This window comes from Anas acuta, chromosome 4 (genome assembly GCF_963932015.1).
Source record: "Anas acuta chromosome 4, bAnaAcu1.1, whole genome shotgun sequence".
Taxonomy (NCBI): domain Eukaryota; kingdom Metazoa; phylum Chordata; class Aves; order Anseriformes; family Anatidae; genus Anas; species Anas acuta.
In genome coordinates, this window is record NC_088982.1 from 18,000,430 (window position 1) to 18,022,652 (window position 22,223).

Sequence of the window (22,223 nt, forward strand, 5' to 3'; positions counted from 1 at the left end):
TTTGTTAGCCTAACTCCCAGTCTTCTCTTGAAGAGCTGCAAGTAACAAAAAGAAATGTGGCTCCCAAAACTGAAAACAGACCTAATGTCTGAGCAGAAACCAAGTTTCTGAATATCCATAAAACCACTTCTCTGCTCAGTGTCATTCAAACAAGAAACACACATCGATCACTTTTAAGAAGACTTAAAAATATAATAAAAATCAGTTCCACTACTAGAAGAACACAAGTCCCTCTTTGTACATGCTCTGCAGCACTATCACAACAGGAACTAAAATCAGAAAATGCTACTGTCCAAAAAGCTCCCAACAAACATTCCATCCTTCAGTTAAATAACGCTCTTATTTTGGTAATCTCTCTCTACATAACTTTAAAAAAAACTGTTTTGTAGCCTGCTCACGCTTACTCAAAAATCATTTTGGAAAAAGTAAGAGGATTTATTTCAGTGTCTTACAGTAATATTAAGTTATTCATGAAATTGTATCTTTTCCACCCTGGAAGACAACAGTCTGAATAAAATGACAATTCCCTCATTGGAAAGTGAGAAGAAATTATTTAAAATTCTTAATTTGAGATGACAGTTAACTGAGGGAAGGTCAAAGTAGTACTTACATCAACCAGTAACGTGTTCACGCATATGACAATGGGCACAGTCCAACACAAACAAGAAAATTAAAACAAACATATCTGGAATTATCCTCAGCACTGGATTACATTAGCAAATACTGGCATATTTGTAATTACATTCTCCTTTCAAAACAGGAACAACTTTACTACCAAAAGTAAATATTTCGTCCTGTTTCTACTCTTTCTAGGTCACTGAATAAAATTTTCCTTATCTGAACTTCTAGAAGTTTTTATATTAAGAGTCCAGTGGGAAAAACTGAAATCCATGGTTTCTTAGGACAGAACAAGAGCCCTGAGAACAGTTTGAATAGAGAAGCACTGTTAGAGAATTGGGAGGGTGTTTCTGTTATGTCTGAAAGAGGCAGACATTTGAGCACTCCAGTTTCTGCCAGAAGGGCTGAAGGCCACAGACAAACACCACTCTAAGTGTACTCCCTCTTCGGCAAAGACGCAGCACATAGGCAGTCAAACTTTGTGGCCTCCTTACTTTCCCTGTCACACATGCAAACACATCAGAACTCTGTTTCTACTGAGGTAACATCTAACGAGAATTTTTGGAGGATGCAGTACACAGATATTAATAATTCCAACACAAATCAAAATATTCCCTTTCACAAGAGCAGCCATTAATCTTTTTTAGTCATTCTCCATTACAATTCCCACATTTTAGAAAGCTTTCAATATCAACATAATGGCAAGAATGTTATTATGTAGTATTATACCAAATTATCTTTTAATTTCCTTGAAAGAGCACAGAAAACAGACTGTCAGAGTGTTTCATCTTGTGAGTTGGCAAAAGCTAATATAAAAACTGAAGTTTTTAAAGGAGAACAATTCTGTATCTCGTTTTCATCACAAGGAAGGTATCATGGCCAAGTCTACAACCCCTATAACATCAAAAATAATAGCATTAAAATATCACATATACAAAAGGAAATCAGGAAGGAAATCCAATATAATGGTGAATTATAGCCACTAGATGTTTCCAAATGGAAGATCAATAGGGGGTAAGTCTTTCTTATTTCAAACATTTCAGGTAGAAAAAAATAAATTATTTTAAACTTGCAGTACAGCTTTTATTTTGCATATTCAAGAAACACATTGAGACCTGTGTGAGAAATGCTCTCTATTATTTTCTCAAATTATCATTCCTAAATCCAGGTTAGCATATAAGGGGTTACAGAATAAATTCAAACCAACGTATAAATCTTGTTTCTTCAAACTGTTTGCAGTAATTTTAGAAGCAGAGCTTACGAGTAAACAAGTACTGTCTAGTTCACAGAAGACAGAATTAAGAACTACGGTTACATAATGATGCCTTGATACCCTTCCAGAATATGGCAGTGGCTAAACTTCCAAGTTGAGAAATTCAAACTACAGGTGTTATTTCAAGTTGTTCAAACACCAACTGCAGTACAATACACTCATTTGGACTGCTAAAAATAATGATGAAAAGCTCACAGGAGACTCATGGTTCCTTTGGGCAAGGGTACCTTGTCAGGTTCAGTTTCCCCAGGATGAGTCTGCTATATAGCCTCAAGAGAATGACTATTAATTTAAGTTTGAAAAATTGTTTCAGTTATACAATTACCTTCTGTCCTAAAGTTAGATGCATGTCTTAGCAGTATTTAAAACAGAAAAGTTTATTTTTTGTTATTAAATACTTTTTTTCCCCTCATCAGGTCTTGCACACACACAAGAAAGAGTGGTCGTTAAGGACTAGTGTGTCATGCCAATTATCCCTTCCTTTACGATGAAGACACCTTACCCTCAATAATCATTTGTTGGTGTATTAATTCCTACACTAGTACGCACAGTGTGTTATCTCATTCAAATTACATCACCATACCATCTAAATACTGCCTATCCCAGATCACTTTAAACATTCAAAACATGATGGATTACGTATTGCTTTCTTTTCCTTTTCTTGAAAGGAGATATAAAAATAACCTAAAAATCCTTACAAACAACAGGCATTAAATTGAAGAAAGCTGGGTTATTATATTAAATGAAATTAAGATTTGGACTCATAGAGCAAATGTAAACGATCACCTCAAACTAATTAGAGTTTCAAGTATTTCCTGTCTGAAAATTGTAATGAGTTTCAACAACTAACAACTGTCAGCAGATGCTTTTATTACCTAGAGCAACGATGCCAAAATAATGTGTAAAGATCCAGAATGCCGTCCCTGCTGATAACCTTGCTTCTTTGGCACAAAGGCTTATTTCTACAATAGAGCTCATCTGTCAGTGCAGGAGACAGATCTTTCTCCTACGTTGTGGGGGATGGAATGGTGGTAGCATTTGAATTTATTTAGGCCAGGTGACTGGGTTTGCAGCCTTCAAGTTTCAGAGGATGAATAAAATTCTTTTAATCCCCTGAAGCCAGAAGTCCTTTGGAACTCTTCCTAGATGTTGCAAGATTATTATGAAACTGGCTACCTTCCCAGTCAAATGGCCTAGAAAAATCCCTATCTCTAAAGTTTCTGCTTGCTCCCAGGTAGATCAACCTGCCAATCCTGACCTTCTACCAGCCGGAAAAAAAGCTGACTGTAACAGAAGCTATAATGCTTCTTATCCCATAGGCAATACATCATCTGAAAGGGAAAGTGAAAACAGGAAGCGAAAGGTGTCAAAGAGGTTACTCCCATCAGGCTCGCTCCCATTTTTCCCCATATATTTGGCATATACAGGGACCGTAAAGTAACATGCAAAACTGTTAACATGTATGTCAGTAACAAACCTACAGTGCATACAGTCTCTTTTAGAGGCTGTCATATACTTATTTCCCCTAGACAAATACTTTGAAGTTGTTTGATAGAGGGCTTGACACTTCATAAGAAAAGAAATTAAACAGCTTTCTCTACAACCTAAGTTTTCATATTATAAGGCCAACAAGAAAGCAAGTCCAGTCCATCATAGTGTTCCAGTGAACTTCCCACTGGAAATGCCCTAATCTCACCCAAATCGGGTTATGAGCTACAGCTTTCCTGTAAAATGTCACATTTCATTACCGCCCTTTAAAAAGTAGGAAAGTTTTTGTTTGCTGGAGTTCTGATGGGGGGGAGGGAGGGAAGGAGTTGGTTGTTTTGCTGACTTTGCATTTTCGTCACTTGCACCTAGTTTGAGAGTTACAGCTTTTACTAAGCACCCTTTAGGCTGTTACATAAAATTTATTTTCATAAAGAAAAATACTTAATTATGTTAACTCTGCAATCACAAAGTTGTATCAAAATACAATGGGAACATATCCTGTTACAGAACTATTAATGAAATAAACAGTATACAATTATTTTTATTTTTAAGTGAAAACAAATTTTAAGAAGTACTTACAATCTTTCAAGAAGGTTTAATCCAGAGAAGGAACCATTCTTCAACTCTGTTATTTTATTGTTACTTAGAATCCTGTAAACAAGAACAGAACAATGTTACATACTTAATAGCAACATTTTTTGCTACAGCTTACACTTCTGGTGCTAAGACTTCTAAACAACCTTTCTACTTAGCAGTCTTTACACCAAACTACAATACCTAGCTATTATCTGAAATGCATATAACAGCACTGCCCAAATATCACACAGGAAAAAGGAAGTGTTGTTTTTTTTTTAAATGTTAAGTGCTCTAAGTAACATGCAAGCTTATGTCATAACATAACAGCAGTCCCTCACATACTCAGCTTTCTACCTAATGTAATTCTTTTGAAACACCTTTAAAAGAAGCCAGCAAGCATTCTGCCTATCCATTACTTCTTCCCTTGAAGAACCAGATCACTGCATGTTTTCTCTTCCATACAAATAACTGGATCAAACAAAGGCTATTGAACAGGAGGTTCAGGGAGACCTTATCACTCTACAACTACTTCAAAGGAGGCTGCAGCAGGGGTCAGAGTCTGTCTCTTCTCCTAAGCAACAAACAATAGGAAATGAGGAAATGGCCCCAAGTTGCACCAGGGTAGGTTCAGGCTGGACATCAGGAAAAATTTCTTCATTTAAATGGTTGTGAAGCACTGGAACAGGCTGCCCAGGGACGTGGTAAAGTTACCATCCCTGGAGGTATTCAAAACACATGTAGATATGGTGCTTAGAGACATTGTTTAGCGGTAAGCACTGCTAGGTTAATGGTTGGACTGGATGATCTTGGAGGTCTTTCCCAACCTGACTGTATGATTCTATTAAGCTCCATCTAGCCAAGTATCCTGTCTCCAGTAGCCATCTGCGGATGCAACTTATCCATAAGCTAAGAAACTCCTTGGAGGCTTCCTTACTTAGAAAGTCCTGCTTTCTATATCCAAGTCACTAAATTTTCCTGTTTTCTTTTTGAAACCATTTACGAATGCCATTTTGGCATCCACAACAATCCTGAGCAGAAGGTTTCACAGTGCACAACTGTTGCATAAAGAACCCCTCATCTCATTTGCTTGGATCACAGCTCCTACCCACCTTCAGCTGGTGCTCCCTGCTTTTTATACTGAAAGAAACTCCCTGTCTACCCTCTCTTTACCACCCACAATTATGTAGAATCTTAGATTGTCTCTTGCCAGGTGGAAGACTCATTTTCACCAATTACTTTTCACACAAAGGTAAATTTTTGCCTTCTTAACTTTTTCTGAGCTCTCTCCAGCTTCATTAAACTCAAAAAAATTTGAGACTAAAGTACCAAAACAGAAGCGGTATTCAACACATGGACAAGTCACAAATTCAGACGGTGATGTAAGGATGCTGTTTTTTTGTTTCCTGTGGTTTTCTTAACAATTCATAACATCTGATCTGCCTTCACTACTTGTACTGAAGACAGAATTGTTGTCGTTGTTCCCAGCACAATTCTCACTTCTCTGATGTGCTGCTTCTGCCATTTTGTTGCCCAGTTAGTAGTGTCATAGACTTCTTCTGAAATTCTTCGATTTACCCTCATTCTCAAATTGTCACAACCCAAAACCCTCCTTTACAGGTCATTAACAAATACACCATACATCACAGGTCTGTAAGATCCCACTCCATTGAGAGGACTGACCATTGACTTACAGCAGATACAAGTTTTCCAAAGTGCACGTCTCTCACTTTTTCCAACAAACATTACTTCTACTGTTCAGTGCAAACATCAGACTCAGAAGCATGTAGTTCCACAAAACTCCTGGTGCACTTCTAAAATCAGCAGTGTATTTGCCACCCTCCAGCCTTCAGAAATCAAGTTCATTCTGAGCAAGACTTCAGACATTCATCATTTGACTTTTTCATCCCCAAGTTCTTCTAAAAAGGTCTCCAGTGAAAACCAGCTCATCCTGTAAATTTATTCACTGTCAGCTTGTTCCATAACTTCTGCTACAGTCACTTCAATTTCTGTCAGATCCTCTATCAAATGTGTCTCACAGATCCAGTATGTCCATGCCCTTCTTCACTTACACCAATTATATCTTCAGACTGGATCACACTACTTCAGCATTAACGACTGCCACTAGGAGATTTTTTTTTTCCAGTCTGCTACATCTTTCAGATATCCTTTATAGTAGCAGTAAAAACAAACACACACCTTTCCTCCAATGCATAAAATTTATTATCCGATGACAAGCATTAGTACTTCAAAGCTCATCATGAATAAGACAAAACTAAAATACAGAAATACCGTCTATGAAAACAGCACCTTTTTGACACAGCCATATATTACATTAAGCAGTTTTCTTCTCTGGGTTTCTCAACGATTGCCTCAAGCGTCTATGGTTTAGACAAACAGTGAAGGCAATTTTCATCTCAAAGCTTTGGCTTTGAGTCAATCTCTCTCGATCACACACATGCAGAGAATTGAGACAGCTGAACAATTTTTGTGAAAATCTTTCCATTTCCAATCTGACAGGCAGAAGGTTTGAAAATTCTTGAAGTTAATATTGAATCGTTCAACCAAGGTAACAGTTCTGATGCTAAAAGGAGATCCCGTTCTTTTTTCCTGCTTTTCCACCCATACCACGTATTTCAGCAGCTCATCCAAAGCCAACCCCGGTGCCCACTGCTCCATAAGCAATGTTAAACTGCACAAACACCCCAGGGAACTTTCAAGGTGTCACGTCAATTACATGAACAATTACATGTTAATTGCAGAACTGTGATCAACATAGTGCTCTACACGGTCAGCCAGTCCTGTGTGGAAACTGATCAGAGGAACAGTGGAAAGGTGAAAGGATAAGAAAAATATTTACTTTTAAAAGTATACCAAAAATATGCTGGTATGTTTGTCTATGTCTGTAATATCCACTAGAGTGTCAGCTAAGAAAGTCTGCTCTTGCAAAAATACAGTTCTAGAAGAAGGAAAATTATCCTGGGCTGCATCTATGATAATCTAGTTGACCAAACAAATGAAACCACAGAGAGTTTTTTTAAAGACAGACAAACAAATCAAGGAAACAAGGGAAATCTTTTCAGAGATCAGCAGGTATTTCAAGAAAGATCCAACGCAGAACAGAAAAACAGAGCACACATTTGAAAGGCTGAAATTTGGCAAGGCAGAATGCAGACATTTTAATAGTAAAAAGAATTTATTTTTTTAAATCTGTCTTCAACACAGAATGCCGGCAAAACTACTAATACTTAACTGAAGTGTTAAAAGCACATACCCTAAAACCTTTGAAACTACTTTTACTTCTATTAAAAGAGAGAAGGGGTTCAACCTAGACAGTACAGGACTCATTTTACAAACCTCAAACCATCTAGCTAAATCTCCAGGAAGTACATCTTTATTTCAACGTTTTTCCTGGTTCCACGAAAATGCAGAAAAAAAACAGAATAAAAATAAATGAATGAAGGAGCTTATAAAAAAATAGTTATTACTTAATGCAAACTGAGCATAAGGTATAACAGCAGCTTAAAAAAAAAGAAAAAACACAAAACTGGTTTACAAATAAAATGAAAAGAAAAAACCTGAAGGTCAGATATAAAACATCGAAGTGAAAACACAAGCAAACAAACTACAATCTTTAGTGGCACAGAAGTCTTTTTTGTTTTAGTTATAACTGACTTCATTTCATGAAATATTGATTTCACCTGTACTTTTTCCAGGAAAAAAATAGCTATTCAAAATGGAGCAGAAACCTCTTCAGAAGTAGCTATAACTGACTGAACTAAATTTAAATGAAATAAAAATTACAATTCTGTAAATAAATAATCAGTTTTCTGACATTGCCTATAAAACAAAAGGCCTAAAGTAGAAGCCTCTGAATATCTGTTCACTAGGTAAATTTCTCTCTGGAGTGTGATGTACAAATTATAGCCAGCCTGATTTAGTATTTCTTCCTGCAGAGGCTGTTAGTTGCTTAACCATAAAGGTTTAGTACAATAAATGATAGATTTTATAACACTCCATATAACGTAAGACATTTCATCACACTTAATGTTGTAAGTGTAATCTTTAAAAAATGCAGCTTAAACTTCCTATTAATATATTTAGTCTATACGTTATTAGAAGTGTTTAGGGATGTAGCATAAGACGACAAAACACAATAAAGCATTCACCTCAAAGTAGACATTTTATATCCACTTTTACAATTCCTGTCCATTAATGTGCAGCGAAATGAGCTATTATGTACCACTTAGACACAGACGATTATTTTGCGATCAATAATAATTTTAATTTATTAGTTTAAGACCATAATTCTTCCTAAGAGGCAAAAATACCTGAACCTGCACATCATTAAGAAGGTGAGTGGGAAAATGAGCATGAGTGTACACTCCACTCAACCCCATCTTGTTCAACTCTTCTTTAAGAAGTGACCTCACACATAAATGATGCTGGTTTCCTTGCCCAATGTCACTGCTATGCCATACATCTCATAAGCTCCAGTTTAGACTCACCGTTTTGCTGTTGGTTGGGTTGTTTTTTTCTGGTTTAGATTTGGGGCGTGTTTTTTGTTTTGTTTTTAAAGGGTCAACAGTACCTGCTTGGAAGAAATGCATTTTGCTTTTCCATTGTCCAACCCTTGCGTAAGAACACAAACTGAGATGTGGATCTACTTTATGCAATTACTTAACAGCAGCCATTAAATGTGATGTAATCAGCCATGTCTTTATAACAGAGAAGAAAATTAAAAAAAAAAAAGGCTTATTTTTACCTTTATAATGAGGTAATAAAACACTAAGTGAAAAAGGTTTTGTGCTGTAAAACAATTTTGGCTTGTCAGCAATAAAACAACCATTATTATGACAAAAGTCAACTAATCAGGAATTTAGAATACATCTCCAAACTTCACAAATGAATCCCTTTAATAGGATATTACTAAACTACACATTAACATCCATTAACGCTATTACAAAATAGTCAAAATAGCCTCCAAGAAGTATGAAGACAGGGAGACAGTAACTTGTAGCTGAACATTGAAGTAGCTTCCAGAACAAAATTTAGGAGAGCTCAGCAGTGAGCTAGGAAGCAGAAAATAGGTCTGATCATTTCACAGTGATGGCTGTATACTCTTAAGGACTAGGAAAAGTGACCACCAGCAAAAAATGGACTAAAATAACCATCGGTACAACCAAGAAAAATGCTTTCTACTGAAAGCAGTGAATGTGCAAAAATAAATATATTTATCAAAGTTTATCTTGTAGAAACTGTGATTTAACAAGGACATAAAAACTGAATTTTGCACAGTTAGTACTTTGCCTTCTAGCGAATTACTGGTGTCAAAGGTAAAGAAACATTAAGTAATACACTGAGCAGAATTTGAACAGTACTTGCTTCAAAGTAATCCCTGAAATGAAAACATTCTACAAACTATTATACAGAAATAGAATGATGAATCTTTCTAAAGCCTTTACTAAAGGAGAGAGCATTTTCCAATATATAAAAATATGAGGAAGTTTAGCAATGAAACATTTCCAAAAATACAAGTTTGTAACAGGTAAAAAGATATGTTCTATCTCACTATTATGCATGTTAGGAAATATTAACATTGTAAACTAAAACAGTAAACTAATGAGGTTACTGAATTACACCTGTATCTATTTATCTTTCCTTTTTTTTTTTTTAAACCAGAAACATACTAACTTTATACAATGTAATGACAGACCAATTTTTTTTTCTGCACAATCCCTGTATCATTAATTTACAAAAGGAATGATGCTCATTTTGTGCAATGCTATTCAAGACTTTTTCCTGATACTCAGTGTGCTGCCACAGTCTTTATCATCTTTAAGGGCATTATTCTTGATTTCCAATGAAATACAGTGCCCATCACTGGACTACCTCAATTAATTTTCTAATCAAAAATGCTAAATGAAAGAGATCTTGGGAAAAGGAAGCAATGAGGGACAAAGCAGAATGTAATAATGAGAAGCAATATTGCTGAAAATCACACTACCATGAAGAGAAATGCTTGTGAAATTATAAGCTTAACAACAAAACCTCTCTTTCTAGTACTTCAGTTTTTCAACCTAGGATAAGATGGAAAAGTCAAGAGAACACAGTGACATCTATTTTTTTTTTTTTCCAAACACTCCACGTTGCCAGTCCTAAAGCTAACCAACAGTACTGGCAACCTAACCCTTGTGACCACAATGTTCCCAGAGTTTCCTCCAAATTCTCTCTTCCCCTCCCCGTATCTGTAGCAACTGCATCAGTTTAAGAGATGACTGTTTTTTTCTGTGGCCTCTTGTCTTATTCCTCTCCCTTTTCCTAGCTTTTCCACAGCAGCTATACACTTTTTAGGATTCTCCCTTGCAGTTTAGTGCGACCATACCCTACACTTCCAAGCTCCACAAAAACATGCACCAGAAGAGCTCACTTCATGGGAAATACTGCAGACACACAAGTCTAGCCAGACCCTTAACCAGCTTAAGCTGTTACAGGCAATATGTTCTGTACGCCCTATCGTAGAAGCAGTAATTATAGCCCATGCCGTCAAGCCCACAGTGTCATGTATTTATATTTCCAGCGTGCACATATTACCTGATAAGAAAGTGCTTTGTCTAGACATGATTTGTCTAGACACGTTAGCAAGTACTTCCCGTCAACTCCTCACACACGAAGACACATTTCCACAAAAATTTATATCCTAATGCTACAGAAGTCAGCAGCTTTTGGATAGTTTAGCTCCCTGAACTGACTCCACGTGGAGTTGGACACACAGCACAGCAGTGAGGAAGGCCCCAGCGCGGCCCGGCCTGTGCCCGAGAGGCAGCTGAACGGGGGTTCAGCTAGCAGCGAGGAGACCCCACACCTCTCTCCCTCGCACCACACCATCCCCAGGCCAAAAGCAGGGAGGGGGGCAGGAAGGGGACCCCCAGTCTGCAGCACGGAGCTAGAATGCCAGCTCGCAGAAGCAGGTCGTGTTAAACCTGCCATCAGCACAGTTTTGAGGGTTCACAAAGTTCTCGCCTGTCAACAGGCGAGGCTGTCACCCTAAAACAAGACTGAGGTATTATTAGACGGGCTAAGATCCTCCAGATATCTTACAGGATGATTTTAGAAATCAGAGCACAACTTACAAAACCTGCCTGATGCTAGGTTTCATGGTAAAACCTGTTCTTTAAAAACAAGTGTTAACTCATGAGCTTTCTTTTCTAACAGAAGTCTACATTCATCTCCTCAGATGGAAATACATCATGAGGACAATACCAAAAGAGTTTCTGAGATGCTGCTGTATGATCCACATCCTACTGGCAACCTGTTACTAATCCTACCCAGATTTCCTCTGTATATGCTAAATTTCCCAAAATTCTTGCTCACTTTCACTAACCAGTTGTACCCTCCACTTCAGAACCTTAACTAATTCTACTTTCCTTCCAAAGTCTTTCTGATTTTCCATCTCCATAATGAGCAAATCCATCCCAAGAAAACTCCCCCCTGTCCTGCCACCTCAGGTCCTCCCCAGCTGCCAGCCATAGCTATCTGCCTCCGTTCCTACAGCCCTTCCTTCCCCTTCACTCTGGGGCTGTGTGGGTACCTGCAGGGCAGCACCACGCTGCACGCTGGACATCACTGTCAGAGGAGCCACAACAGGGCAATGCATGGAAACAGCAATTAATGGCCACTGCAGCACTCTAGGAGCAGCAAGACATGGTAGCTCTTTCACTGCTAAACAGCCACACAGTGAAACCCAAGGGTGAAAATAAAATCCTCTCACTTATTTGCTGTTAAAGATTTCAGATATTTAACAGATGATTTCTCTCTGATTTTACAACTTAGTATTTTTTTTTAAAATTCATCAATTATTTCACCACAGAAAGCAAAATATAATGAAAACATACTTATCTTCTCTGAAGTTCTTAAATTTAAAACAATTTATTATTAATAATGAGAAGAAATGCTCAACTGGTTTTAATCTCCACGGATTAACTATTAGCACAATGAAAGCACTTAAACCATATAGATTTAAAATTATAGAGACTATAACAGTCAAGATAAAGACTAAATAAAGCAGTAATGACAAAATCATGAATTTGCAACTTATCTGGCCCATGCAAGTACATACATTCAAATTCTAAAAAAAAAAAATCGAATCTTACATCTCCATATTTATTTAAAATTGCAACACTAACGTTTGAAACATGAACAAACTGCAAGCAAGAAGGAACAAGACATGCAGTTGTTCATTCTTCATTCATCAATGCAGTACAACACCTATTTATATTCATTTAACTTTCAAATGTAAAGTTCTACGGTTCTGCAGATTTGCAGAACCAGCAAAACCAGGCATACTACTGATCAATAAAGTCCACAATAAAAGAATAAAAAAGTATTAATCCTTAAGATAAAAATACCACTTCTTGAGATTAAACACTGTACAACACAATGAACATCTAACATTCACTGAAAGGTTATGTAACATATAAAAGATGTTGCTTTCATGGATAACCTCATGGGCAATAAAAGGTTCTGGGCAATTCTGTATAAATACTTTTGCTCCAGAAATCAAAAAATTGAATTTGGCCTCATTACAAAATTTTAAATTTGCTCTGCAGAATTTTGCATAACTTACCCGTCCTTTTTTCTTTTTAAACTCAGCAGTAACCAACGTGTTGCTCTCAAACTCTGAGCCTCAGACTTGTAACAATTGACTACAGTTGTATATATGATAAAAAGCCATATTTCTGAGTACTTCGTGTATTTGTATTTATTTAAAAGTACAACGACCTCTGTTTGAAAGTCACCTAAAACGATTCAAACACATTCGTATGTAAGAATCTCAAAAAAATCAGTATTAATATAATCATTTTCACATGAAGATTATTACCAATTACAACCCACCATCTATGTTGAAGACATTACTACTACATAACAAACAACAACACACTATGCAAAACTGAGTGGGTGTCCTAGTGTGCACATAATTACATGATGATGCCTTCTGAAGTTCAGTAGTTATTTAGGCAGAACAAATTAGATGAAAAAGCTGTTCAAATTGTGACCTTTGTTTTTTTGCAATGCTCTTACGAACATATAAGCATACATGGTCATAAAAGTATATTGTATATATTTAATGTCTAATAATAACAACCTCACAATAATAAATCAGTTTTGAAACATGGTATACAGCAAAATGTTAATTTTATTTTGAATGTGGATTGCTATCTTCTCAACAAAGATGAACACAAAACAACAGCTGAATACTGAAGAGGTCTACTAGAATACAAGCCTAACAGAAAATGAAGCATCACTACCAATTTTTACAGGTTGGATGCCACTGGTAGATGGGCATGCACAAGTACTTGCAAATGACTCAACTGTGGATACAACAGTTCTCAAGTACTGTACTGTCTCTGTTCTGCCACATGTTCTTGAGGAAAACATTTTTGCACAGTCCACGTACCCACCAACTGAAGAAAATGTTAAGATAAGTTTCCATGGGAGTTATTAGCCCTTTGTGTCTTCAAAAAAAAAAAGTTATCAGTTATTAGTACAGAGTATTTAGCAGTCCCTGGCAGATACTTCAACAAAAGAGGGATTAGCTGTCAAGAGAACCATTCAAATTAATAATGCAAATGTACTTCAAAAGAGCCAAACTTCCACAGAATACACTTACTACGCCTGTATTTCCTGTTTGTCAATTTTGGGTAATGAACATCTTTTTCTGACACATACTAAAGAAATGCCCAACTAAGTAAAGCAAATGAAATAAAACAGTTTAGCAAAGCATTAGACAATGCCTCAAAAAAAAAGGAGTATAAAAATTCTGAATATAAAGTCACTACATAATACTAATGTGCTTTATTTTTAAAACTTGGAAGTCCTTTTACTGCAAGTAGGAAAAAATTACTCATGTAACTACACGTAATTAATGGAATTACAATGCCATCATACACCGTGATAGGAATGACTCCTTGTGATATGAGTGACCTTTTGCTTTGAAAATCAGGGAGTATAAGAACTTGTGTTACAAAAACGTAAAGGCTTTGGAAGTACCCAAACGGCCAAAAAAATACGCCTTTCAGATGCTTAATGGATACAGTTTAATACGGTTATATTTAGAAGCTGGGCAAAAAGTGTGACATTTTAAGATGTTTCTCAACAGCAATCCAGTTAACCATATCTTTGGACTGTTCTGAACACAAATCCAGACTAATGTTCTGGCTTGTAAACCTTAATGCTTGTAAGTGCCAACACTGATACTCATGTTCCTATCAGAGTATGCGGGTAAGCAAAGTTGCAGACCAGTTAGATTCCTATTTCAGTAACACTTCTTTACTGAGCACACATGCTTTTCCTCTGTTTATTTATATTCCTATAACATAACCTATATGTAACCAGTAACCAAAATTCTCAACAACAAGGATTATGACTTCACTGGCGTGTCTTCAGTGGGATTACACGTTCTCTTTCACAGAACAAGCTATGAGATCATCATTTGAGCTTGCATCAAAGGAAGCACAGCAATAGTTATCTTATCTCATGAGTACATGCGAATATAGCGTGCTCCTTACTTAAATGTGAATCATGGCAGTGACTTCAGTATCTAGAGAAACACAGTAGACAAAAGCACATAGCTACATTCACCCAGTTATATTATCTTCACACCAAAAGCATCTCATCTGGCCGGTTAAACTACAGAGGTCAAAGCCATCTCTGGATTTTAGTGTAGGTACACCACCCTTCATTTGCATCCCAATCATTTTTTATTGTATAAGGCTACAAAATACTCAGTCCCTTCCTTAGGGACTAACTATAACCATAACTAGAGGTCAAATTCCATAGTGAATTTGAGCTACTGCTCAATAAAGCACTAGCTAATTCTAATTAGATTCTACAGGAATCTCAATTTACAGTACAGCTTTAAATCCTAAACACTACTTAGTCTCCTGTACGCACCTCTCCATACTTTATGGTTCTTCCTTCAGTGGTTGCTTTCCTTCTTCAAACATAAAGCAAAATTACTTTGTCCTTTATTAATTGACATCAAGTTAGGATATTTCTTCCTGAATTGTAACTAAATATTCTAACCAACCGTAACTAGTACAGACCTAAATTACAAGCAATGAAAGCTTTTGTGGCAAACAAACGTCAAGCACTTCATAATTTAAGTGACCTTGCCAAACTTACCAACACCAGTGTTAACCGCCAACTACAAAAGCCTAGCCAACATCCTCAGATGCTACTCATTTATCCTTATTTCCACTATTTTTCTTCTGTCCCTACTTTTTAGTGAGTTTTATCCTCAAAAATGTTTCACTAGAGGAAAAATACAGAAATATACATGCTAAATGCACAGCAGCTCATCTACTGAGTGTCTAATAAGAGTTTGAGCAGTGATGAAGATGGAACCAGGATCTCCAGGAAGAATATAATTACTAAATTTGAGTCCTTCCTAGCTCACTTCCAGAAGCATAATAAATTATAAAACTTTTTATAAAGTCTTTATATTTAAGATTGCTTTCTGCAAATTAAGAGTCAACATAAAAGGAAATTAACTGAATTAAAGTGCAGCTGATCTACACAACAGTAACCTATTTTCAGCTACTTATCTCTACAGCAATCCACTAATCCAAAAAGCTATAATAGAGCTAGTAGTTATCTTAATAGAAGGATCCCACAAGAATCAAGATCCAAGATAACTTAGGGCAGTTTGACTCTAATCAGACAACCTTTCCCATCAAGTATTGCAGTTCTAAGTATCAGCTTGGAGGGAAGAAAAAGGCAAGAAATTTTGGCAAACAATTACATAACAACCCAGCCATTACTGATCAACATGGTAGTGAAATGGCACATGGCAACCCACCTCATAAACTACCAAAATCTTCTAACCAGGTTAACACTGATTCAGGAAAATGATACGGAAAGTCACTCCTCAGAAGTGAACAAACTTGAAAGATCCCAAACCACAACGCTTACTATGTCCAGTCTCTTAGAAAAGTGTATTGGTTTAATAATCTTTGCCTTATTTTTAAGTAAAATTTCAAAGTATGTGTTCACATTGATTGTATCAACATAGTTATGATACTTACTAGAGTAAACAATGGAAAAGCATGTTCTTGCTAAGTCTATTAAAAGTTTAAGAGTATTTAAGAGAAAAAATGTTTCAGAAGTTATCATAATCTTCAAAGGCCAGTTAAAAGTGAAAACAACTAATTACTGTATGTAGATATGCTCTAGATACACTCTAGATAATAAAGGAGTATGAAGAATCAAGATGAAAGATGAGCCATTCTTCCAAATTCTTCTGTGACTACAATTATGAACAAAGGTCCATTCACAGCAAGGCTGCTGTGTTTGATATCTGCTTGTCTTTCACTGCAATCACAGCTGTGACTCCAAACTTTTTGAATCAAAAGATCCCCACTGCCAACTTCAGCGTATCACCCAGACTAACAAATACTTTTATCTTTTTTTGTGTGTGAATACTATATGCTTAAGAGTTAATCATCTGCAAAGCACTTACAGCTAACAAAGACTAAAATGAATTTGTTGATCAAACAGCTGTCACCTTCCACCTTTTGCTTTCTTGTCTACTTCAGAAACTTCACACATCAATATTTCTGGTCACTTCTCACAGGTCATTTAGAAATATTCTCTGAGCCCTTGCATACTGACAAGCTGAGCACAACTAGTTTGGCCTCGATCATCTCCCTTTTTTGTTTTTCCCCTTTCTCATAGGTCCACATCCATGGGACTGGCGTACACATCTCACTGTAACTTCCCAAAGAAGCCCTTCCTTCATGTTCAGTGCTGCCGAAGTTCACAAAGACAAGGCAAACTGTTATTCTCATAACAGAAGTATATTCAACTCCAATTATCTCTAGATCTTTCAAACTTGTGATTTCCTGACAAATAATAAGTATCTTAAGCTAGACCTCATAATAGAGTTTCTTTTCACAATCTTCTTTGCATGCTACTTTGTTGCACCCCCAAAATCGCAGTGGCTCCCTAATAAAATGAACACAGGTTGCACTTTTTGGGCTATCCACTGATGAGATTCAGTGTTGCTGCATATCTTCTTTGCTATAGAGACTGGTGAACATCTCAAGGAGAAGAAAAAAACAACTTGCAAATGCTTCGTTTGCATGTGCGTGCTCTTTAGGCGAGCAGCAATACACTTCTTGCTCTGGAGCACGCTGCACACCCAGTTTGAACTTGTTATTCAAACGGACGAGCCAGGATTAAGTCCAGGTAAAAACAACACGCCTACTGTTACCTGAAAGTAAACTGACGTTTCCCTTAGAGACAAACTAAGTCCCTTTGGCTGCGTGACAATATTTGCTACCGCCAAGCTCCTCGCCTGCCACGCACCGAGCGGCTCACGCCCGGTGGACACAGCCACCTCACGGCACGGCACAGCACTCCGAGGCTGGCTTTCCCCTGAGAGAAAGTTCAAAACACAGAAAGAAATACACCAGGGCGCTCTTTAGAAGTTTAAAGGCGACTTCGCGGGATAAAGCGACGCCGGAGTCCCCGGGCAGCCCCAGCACGGCTCCCTTTCCCCCTCCCCGGTCCTTCCCCCCCCCCCCCATCGCCACCGCCCGTACTCACAGCGTGACCGTGCGGTTGGGCAGCGCCTCGGGAGGCAGCACCCGGGCGAGCTGCAGGTTGCTGCACACCACCTTCACCTCCACGGGGCCGCTGCCCGCCGCCACGGCCGCCTTCCCGGCGCTCTTGGGGCGCCCGTCGTACTTACAGCCCTCGGGCAGCGCCGTGCCGCCGCCCCCCAGCGCCGCCGGGAGCAGCAGCAGCAGCAGCGCGGCCAGCAGCCGGGCCGGCCGCCGGTGGCGGTGGGGCCGAGGCTGGCGGCAGGCTGCGCGGCGGCCCGGGGGCAGCATGGCGGGGCCGTGCGGGGGTGCTCAGGGCCCCGCTCCTCCCGCAGGAGCCGGGGGGAGAGCAGCGAGCTGGGCGCCGCGCCTTGCCGTGGCCTAGCTCCGCGGGGGCGCTGCCGCCATGTGGCGCCGGGGAGTGTTATGGGGAGGGGGGGGTGCCGCGGGCGGGCAGGAGCCGCCGCCGCTGCCGCTGCCGCACCCGCCCTCGTCTTTGTGTCGGGGCCGGGCGGGCTCCGAGCGGCGGCAGCGGCAGCAGCGCCGCCTTCCGCCGGTGTCGGAACCCCGCGGCCAGAGCCCCCCGCCGGGCCTCGGCCTGACCGCGCAAGCGCCGCCGCCTGGGCGGCCTCCAGCGCGCCTGCGCCTCGCCGGCTGAGGGGGCCGGGGCGGGGAGGTGCTGCTGCCCCGGGGAGAGGGGAGAGCCGTGCTGCCTCCCCGGGGAGCGAGCGCCTCCTCCGGGGAACCCCCGGCCGCCCTTCTGCCAGCGTCCAGTCTGGGGGAGTGCCCCCCTCCCAGCGCTCTGGGGGACGGTGGTGCTCTGTGGGCGCCGTTCCCCCTCGTTGGGTTCCATGTGTGCCTCATCTCTCAGTCCCCTGCTCTGAGCCATCGGTTGTCCACAAGGGGTTTGTTTCCAGTCGTGCATTGTGGAAAAAGGGTCATCCTGTGCCTAGGTGCTCAATGGCCTTTGTTGCCATGGCGTCTTGCACTCGTAATTCATCTGTCCTCCTCAGGTCATCCCTGTAGAAACAAGCAACTGTTATTCCCACTTCACGGCCAAGGAGCCAGAAGATGGAAAAAGTCATTTTAATATCATCAATCTCAAATGTTAAACAAACAAAAACGTTACCTGCAATGAGTCTTTTCATTATACTCTTGGGACTGCTTTTCTGGGTGTCGTTGGGTCATTTTTGCAGTTTTCTAAGCAGCCACACTGGCCAGACCCAAATGCCTTTGTGCCAATGACAGTAGAAGTTCTCAGTATGTTCTTCGCCTCCGGCATGTGTGAGACTAGTAAAATAACTGCCATCTAACTTGCAGTCGAATTACAAGAACTGGCAGCACCTACTTTAGAAGTTTAAGGAAGACTTTCCAGAACCCATGGGAAGTTGTTGGTCCCTAACTAAGAACTCACAAAGCCACATCCTTATGGAAAAGCACTGGCAAGTAACACCCTTCAAAATACCTATTGTTACACAGAAATGCAATACTAAGTATTGGCACTAACAGCTGCCAAAATGAGGCTAAGAAAATCTTTAACATACTGTTTCCTTGAAATGATCTGGAACACCTCAGGTTGCAGCCCAATTTTAGATGCAACCTAATAAAAGATACAGGCAGACTACTGGAGTTGTGGATTGTGGCAGGTGGAACAAGGTTTCAAGAACAGCATCAAAATGACTTGGGCGTGTTGTGGATACTCTTTACCTACCACCATGCTTTCTCTCCTCTGTTTTATGGACTCTTACAAATCAAAATGGAGCCTGTCTCACTTAATGGAATTGTTGACCAGAGTACAAAGAGACCATAGTTCCTTGAACTTTAGTATTAGTCACAGAGTCACTCAGCAGGACCAGCCTGATCTGGATGAGATGCGAAGTCACAATTATACTTGACCCAAATTAGGTCAGGACACGAAATACAAAATGACAATGTCTGTGCTCTTATGATGCTATTGTGGCACCCATAAGAAAATATATATCTGATCAGCATACAGCTCAGCAGTATAAAGTCAATTCTTCAGTTTAGGGCTTTGTTTTAAACAAATTCAAACTGGAAAGTGAATTTCTGTTGGATCAGTGCTTTGTATCATGGAGCCCCATTATTTTTGATCTGGCACCAGCAGTTTTATATCTGGATTTACTGTATCAAAACATGGCCCAAGAATTGGTCTGGAGTTAAGCAGCTCTTCACGTTTTCTACTTTCTTCCTACCTTCACCTATGTCAGTTCCACAGTGTGGTTCACTGCACAGCTACATAAAGCTGGCTGAAACACAACATGTGAAGGTCAACATGGAGACAGGGCATAGAGCTGCTTCTTCTGGCAGAATATGTCACTTCAAACCATTGGCACCACCAGAGCATTTTGGCTTAGCATCACCTCAGTTTCAGTGTTGCTAATCAAGATTGCACTTCAGTGCTACTGAAGGGAACATTCCCATTTTTTTTCTGCAGCTACTTATTCTTCTCCCTTGCCTTGCATTTGTGGTAATGCGTTGTTTAGACCACATTAGTCTCCAGTTGCATCAGGGAGGTGATCTACATTGTCACATAACACAGAGGTGATGACAGAAGTGGTGACGAGGAACTATTTCTTCTGGTGACTGCAGTCACAGACCATTTTAACTCTTGATTTTCCCATAATCCTGAAGAGACAAATTCTCACCACTACTTTTCATATTAATGTCCTGTTCACTTTCATTCCTTTTATTTTATAGATACACATGTTTCTTGACCTTGGTATTTCTCAACAATCTGCTGTTCTCACCACTTCTCTGAGATCACCCCTACTAAGGTCTCTAACTATATTTCCCAGCTGCAAAGCACCCACCATCTTAAGCAATGCCTCTGTTTAAACTGGTATTATTGAAACCTCAGAGTGATTTGTTGATTTTTATTTTGTTGTCTTCTCTTAGTTACTCTGCTTCTGCAATGAATCTAATTCCAAATCATATTGTTCCTTACCTGTTTTCAAAAGGCTTGAAAGCTTTAAGCAAAAGGCTGTTCTTGAAGGCTTGTGCTTTTTACCTTCATCTTTCCTCCATTGTGCAAAAACTGCAACTTCTATTTTCTCCTAAAGATTTGAAAAAGTATTTTTTACATTGACTCAGAAAAGCTTTTAATCCAAAACATGTGTCTCACAGGAATCACTTAACATATTTCAAGATTTGTTTTGTTTTTATTTTGTTCTTTTGAAATGTTTTTTTTTTTTTTTTTTTCACATTCATTAGATCACTACCTGTATTGTAGTTGTGGTGGTCTAAAGATATAAGGATGAAACTATGTTCTGCAGCTGCTTCAAAAACCAGAAAGTCCTGTTCCTCCTAGATTTCTCACAACCGTTCTACTTTTTAGGTTATATACCCTGTCTCTTGGTCTACCTGTGGTAGTAATCTGACTGTACAATAGACCCATTCAACTCAACAATTAACCTACCCTCTTTTTTCTCTCTCTCTCTCTTCTCTCTCTCTCTTTTTTTTTTTGTTTTGTTTTTTTGTTTTGTTTTGTTTTCTGACAGGTTATGGAGTTGAATCAGCTCAGGGAAAGACTAGCAGATTAGCAGTGTCGGAACAAGACAAGAACACTAGCAAAGGGAGCACAACCTCCTGTCTTAGCAGTAAAGTAAGCCAGAATATATACCTTAAAGAAAGACAAAATCTGTAGGGGAAGGCAATATCTTATTGTAGGTGATAGGGCTGCAAAAAAGATGGAAAACTGTACCCAAAATTTACAGGAAATAGTAGGAGTAGCAACTACTCAAAAATACTCTCTCTTTCTGCAATCTATGCTTCTTTTTCTTAAACAATGAATTAAAACAAAACAAAACAAAACAAAACAACAACAAAAAAAAATCCTAACCTCTCTTTCCCTCAGTCCTGCAATCCTCTGCCAGTGTTGGTAATGCCTTACTTGAGGTGAGACTTGAACTTTTAAAAATGTTTTTTGCTCCCAGTTTGCAAATGAGTATCCTTTGTCCTTTTTTGCTGTTTTCCTTCCCTTCATAAAATTTACCACTAACACATTCAATTTTCAAAATTATTTTTTTTCTCTGTTCATTCTAGTTTACTAATTACAAAATTTTTGTATCCAAGAAATTAGGAGGAAGGGGGTGAGAAATAGGGTAGGATGAAGGAAATTCTTATCAGCATTTATGTGTAAACAAAGATAGTTTTGGCAGCACTTCAAATCCTTCATGTGTCCTCAGGGTAGAGAGATAAATAGGAGCTCTTAAGTGATTTTTTGTCTGTCTTTCATTCTGATTCTTTACTTTGCTTACTTCTGTCCATTGCTTTTATCAGTTCAGATTTCACATCCCTCCACATTTTTCTTGAGCTATCATCACCTTCATCAAAATGATTGTTCCCTAATTTTCCTCACAAGGGACTGTCATGCTGCCCCTAGTTCTCACTGCCTTGGAGTCTTCTACCTACCACATTTCATCTCTTTCCTTAATGGATTAGGACATATGTTTTGTTTGCTACAGCAATCACCAAGGAAGAGGAAGCATTTGGTTGCTCTTAGCTATGTCTGCAATACTGTGGTTATTTGCTATTCCAAGTAGACAGAGGTGATGATAACTGCTGGCACACACTGGCTTGCTATTAACCACTAAATCCAAGCAGGCACAGTCACCTTTATACAAGTACATCTTGCACAACTGTAGGCT

The 22,223-nt window shown here is 39.0% G+C and overlaps 1 protein-coding gene and 1 pseudogene across 1 annotated transcript in view; one reads left to right on the forward strand and one right to left on the reverse strand.

Annotated features, from left to right (window-relative positions):
- ADGRA3 (adhesion G protein-coupled receptor A3) overlaps window positions 1–18,168 on the reverse strand; it is a 53,085-nt gene extending 34,917 nt beyond the window's left edge. Inside the window, exons 1-2 of the mRNA XM_068680030.1 lie at window positions 17,561–18,168; window positions 3,959–4,030 (exon numbers count right to left, since the gene is read on the reverse strand). Coding sequence (XP_068536131.1) covers window positions 3,959–4,030; window positions 17,561–17,847 — 359 coding nt within the window. The 5' untranslated portion in view covers window positions 17,848–18,168. The remainder of the gene's footprint in view (window positions 1–3,958; window positions 4,031–17,560) is intronic.
- LOC137855306 (cytosolic beta-glucosidase-like) overlaps window positions 17,963–22,223 on the forward strand; it is a 39,433-nt pseudogene continuing 35,172 nt past the window's right edge.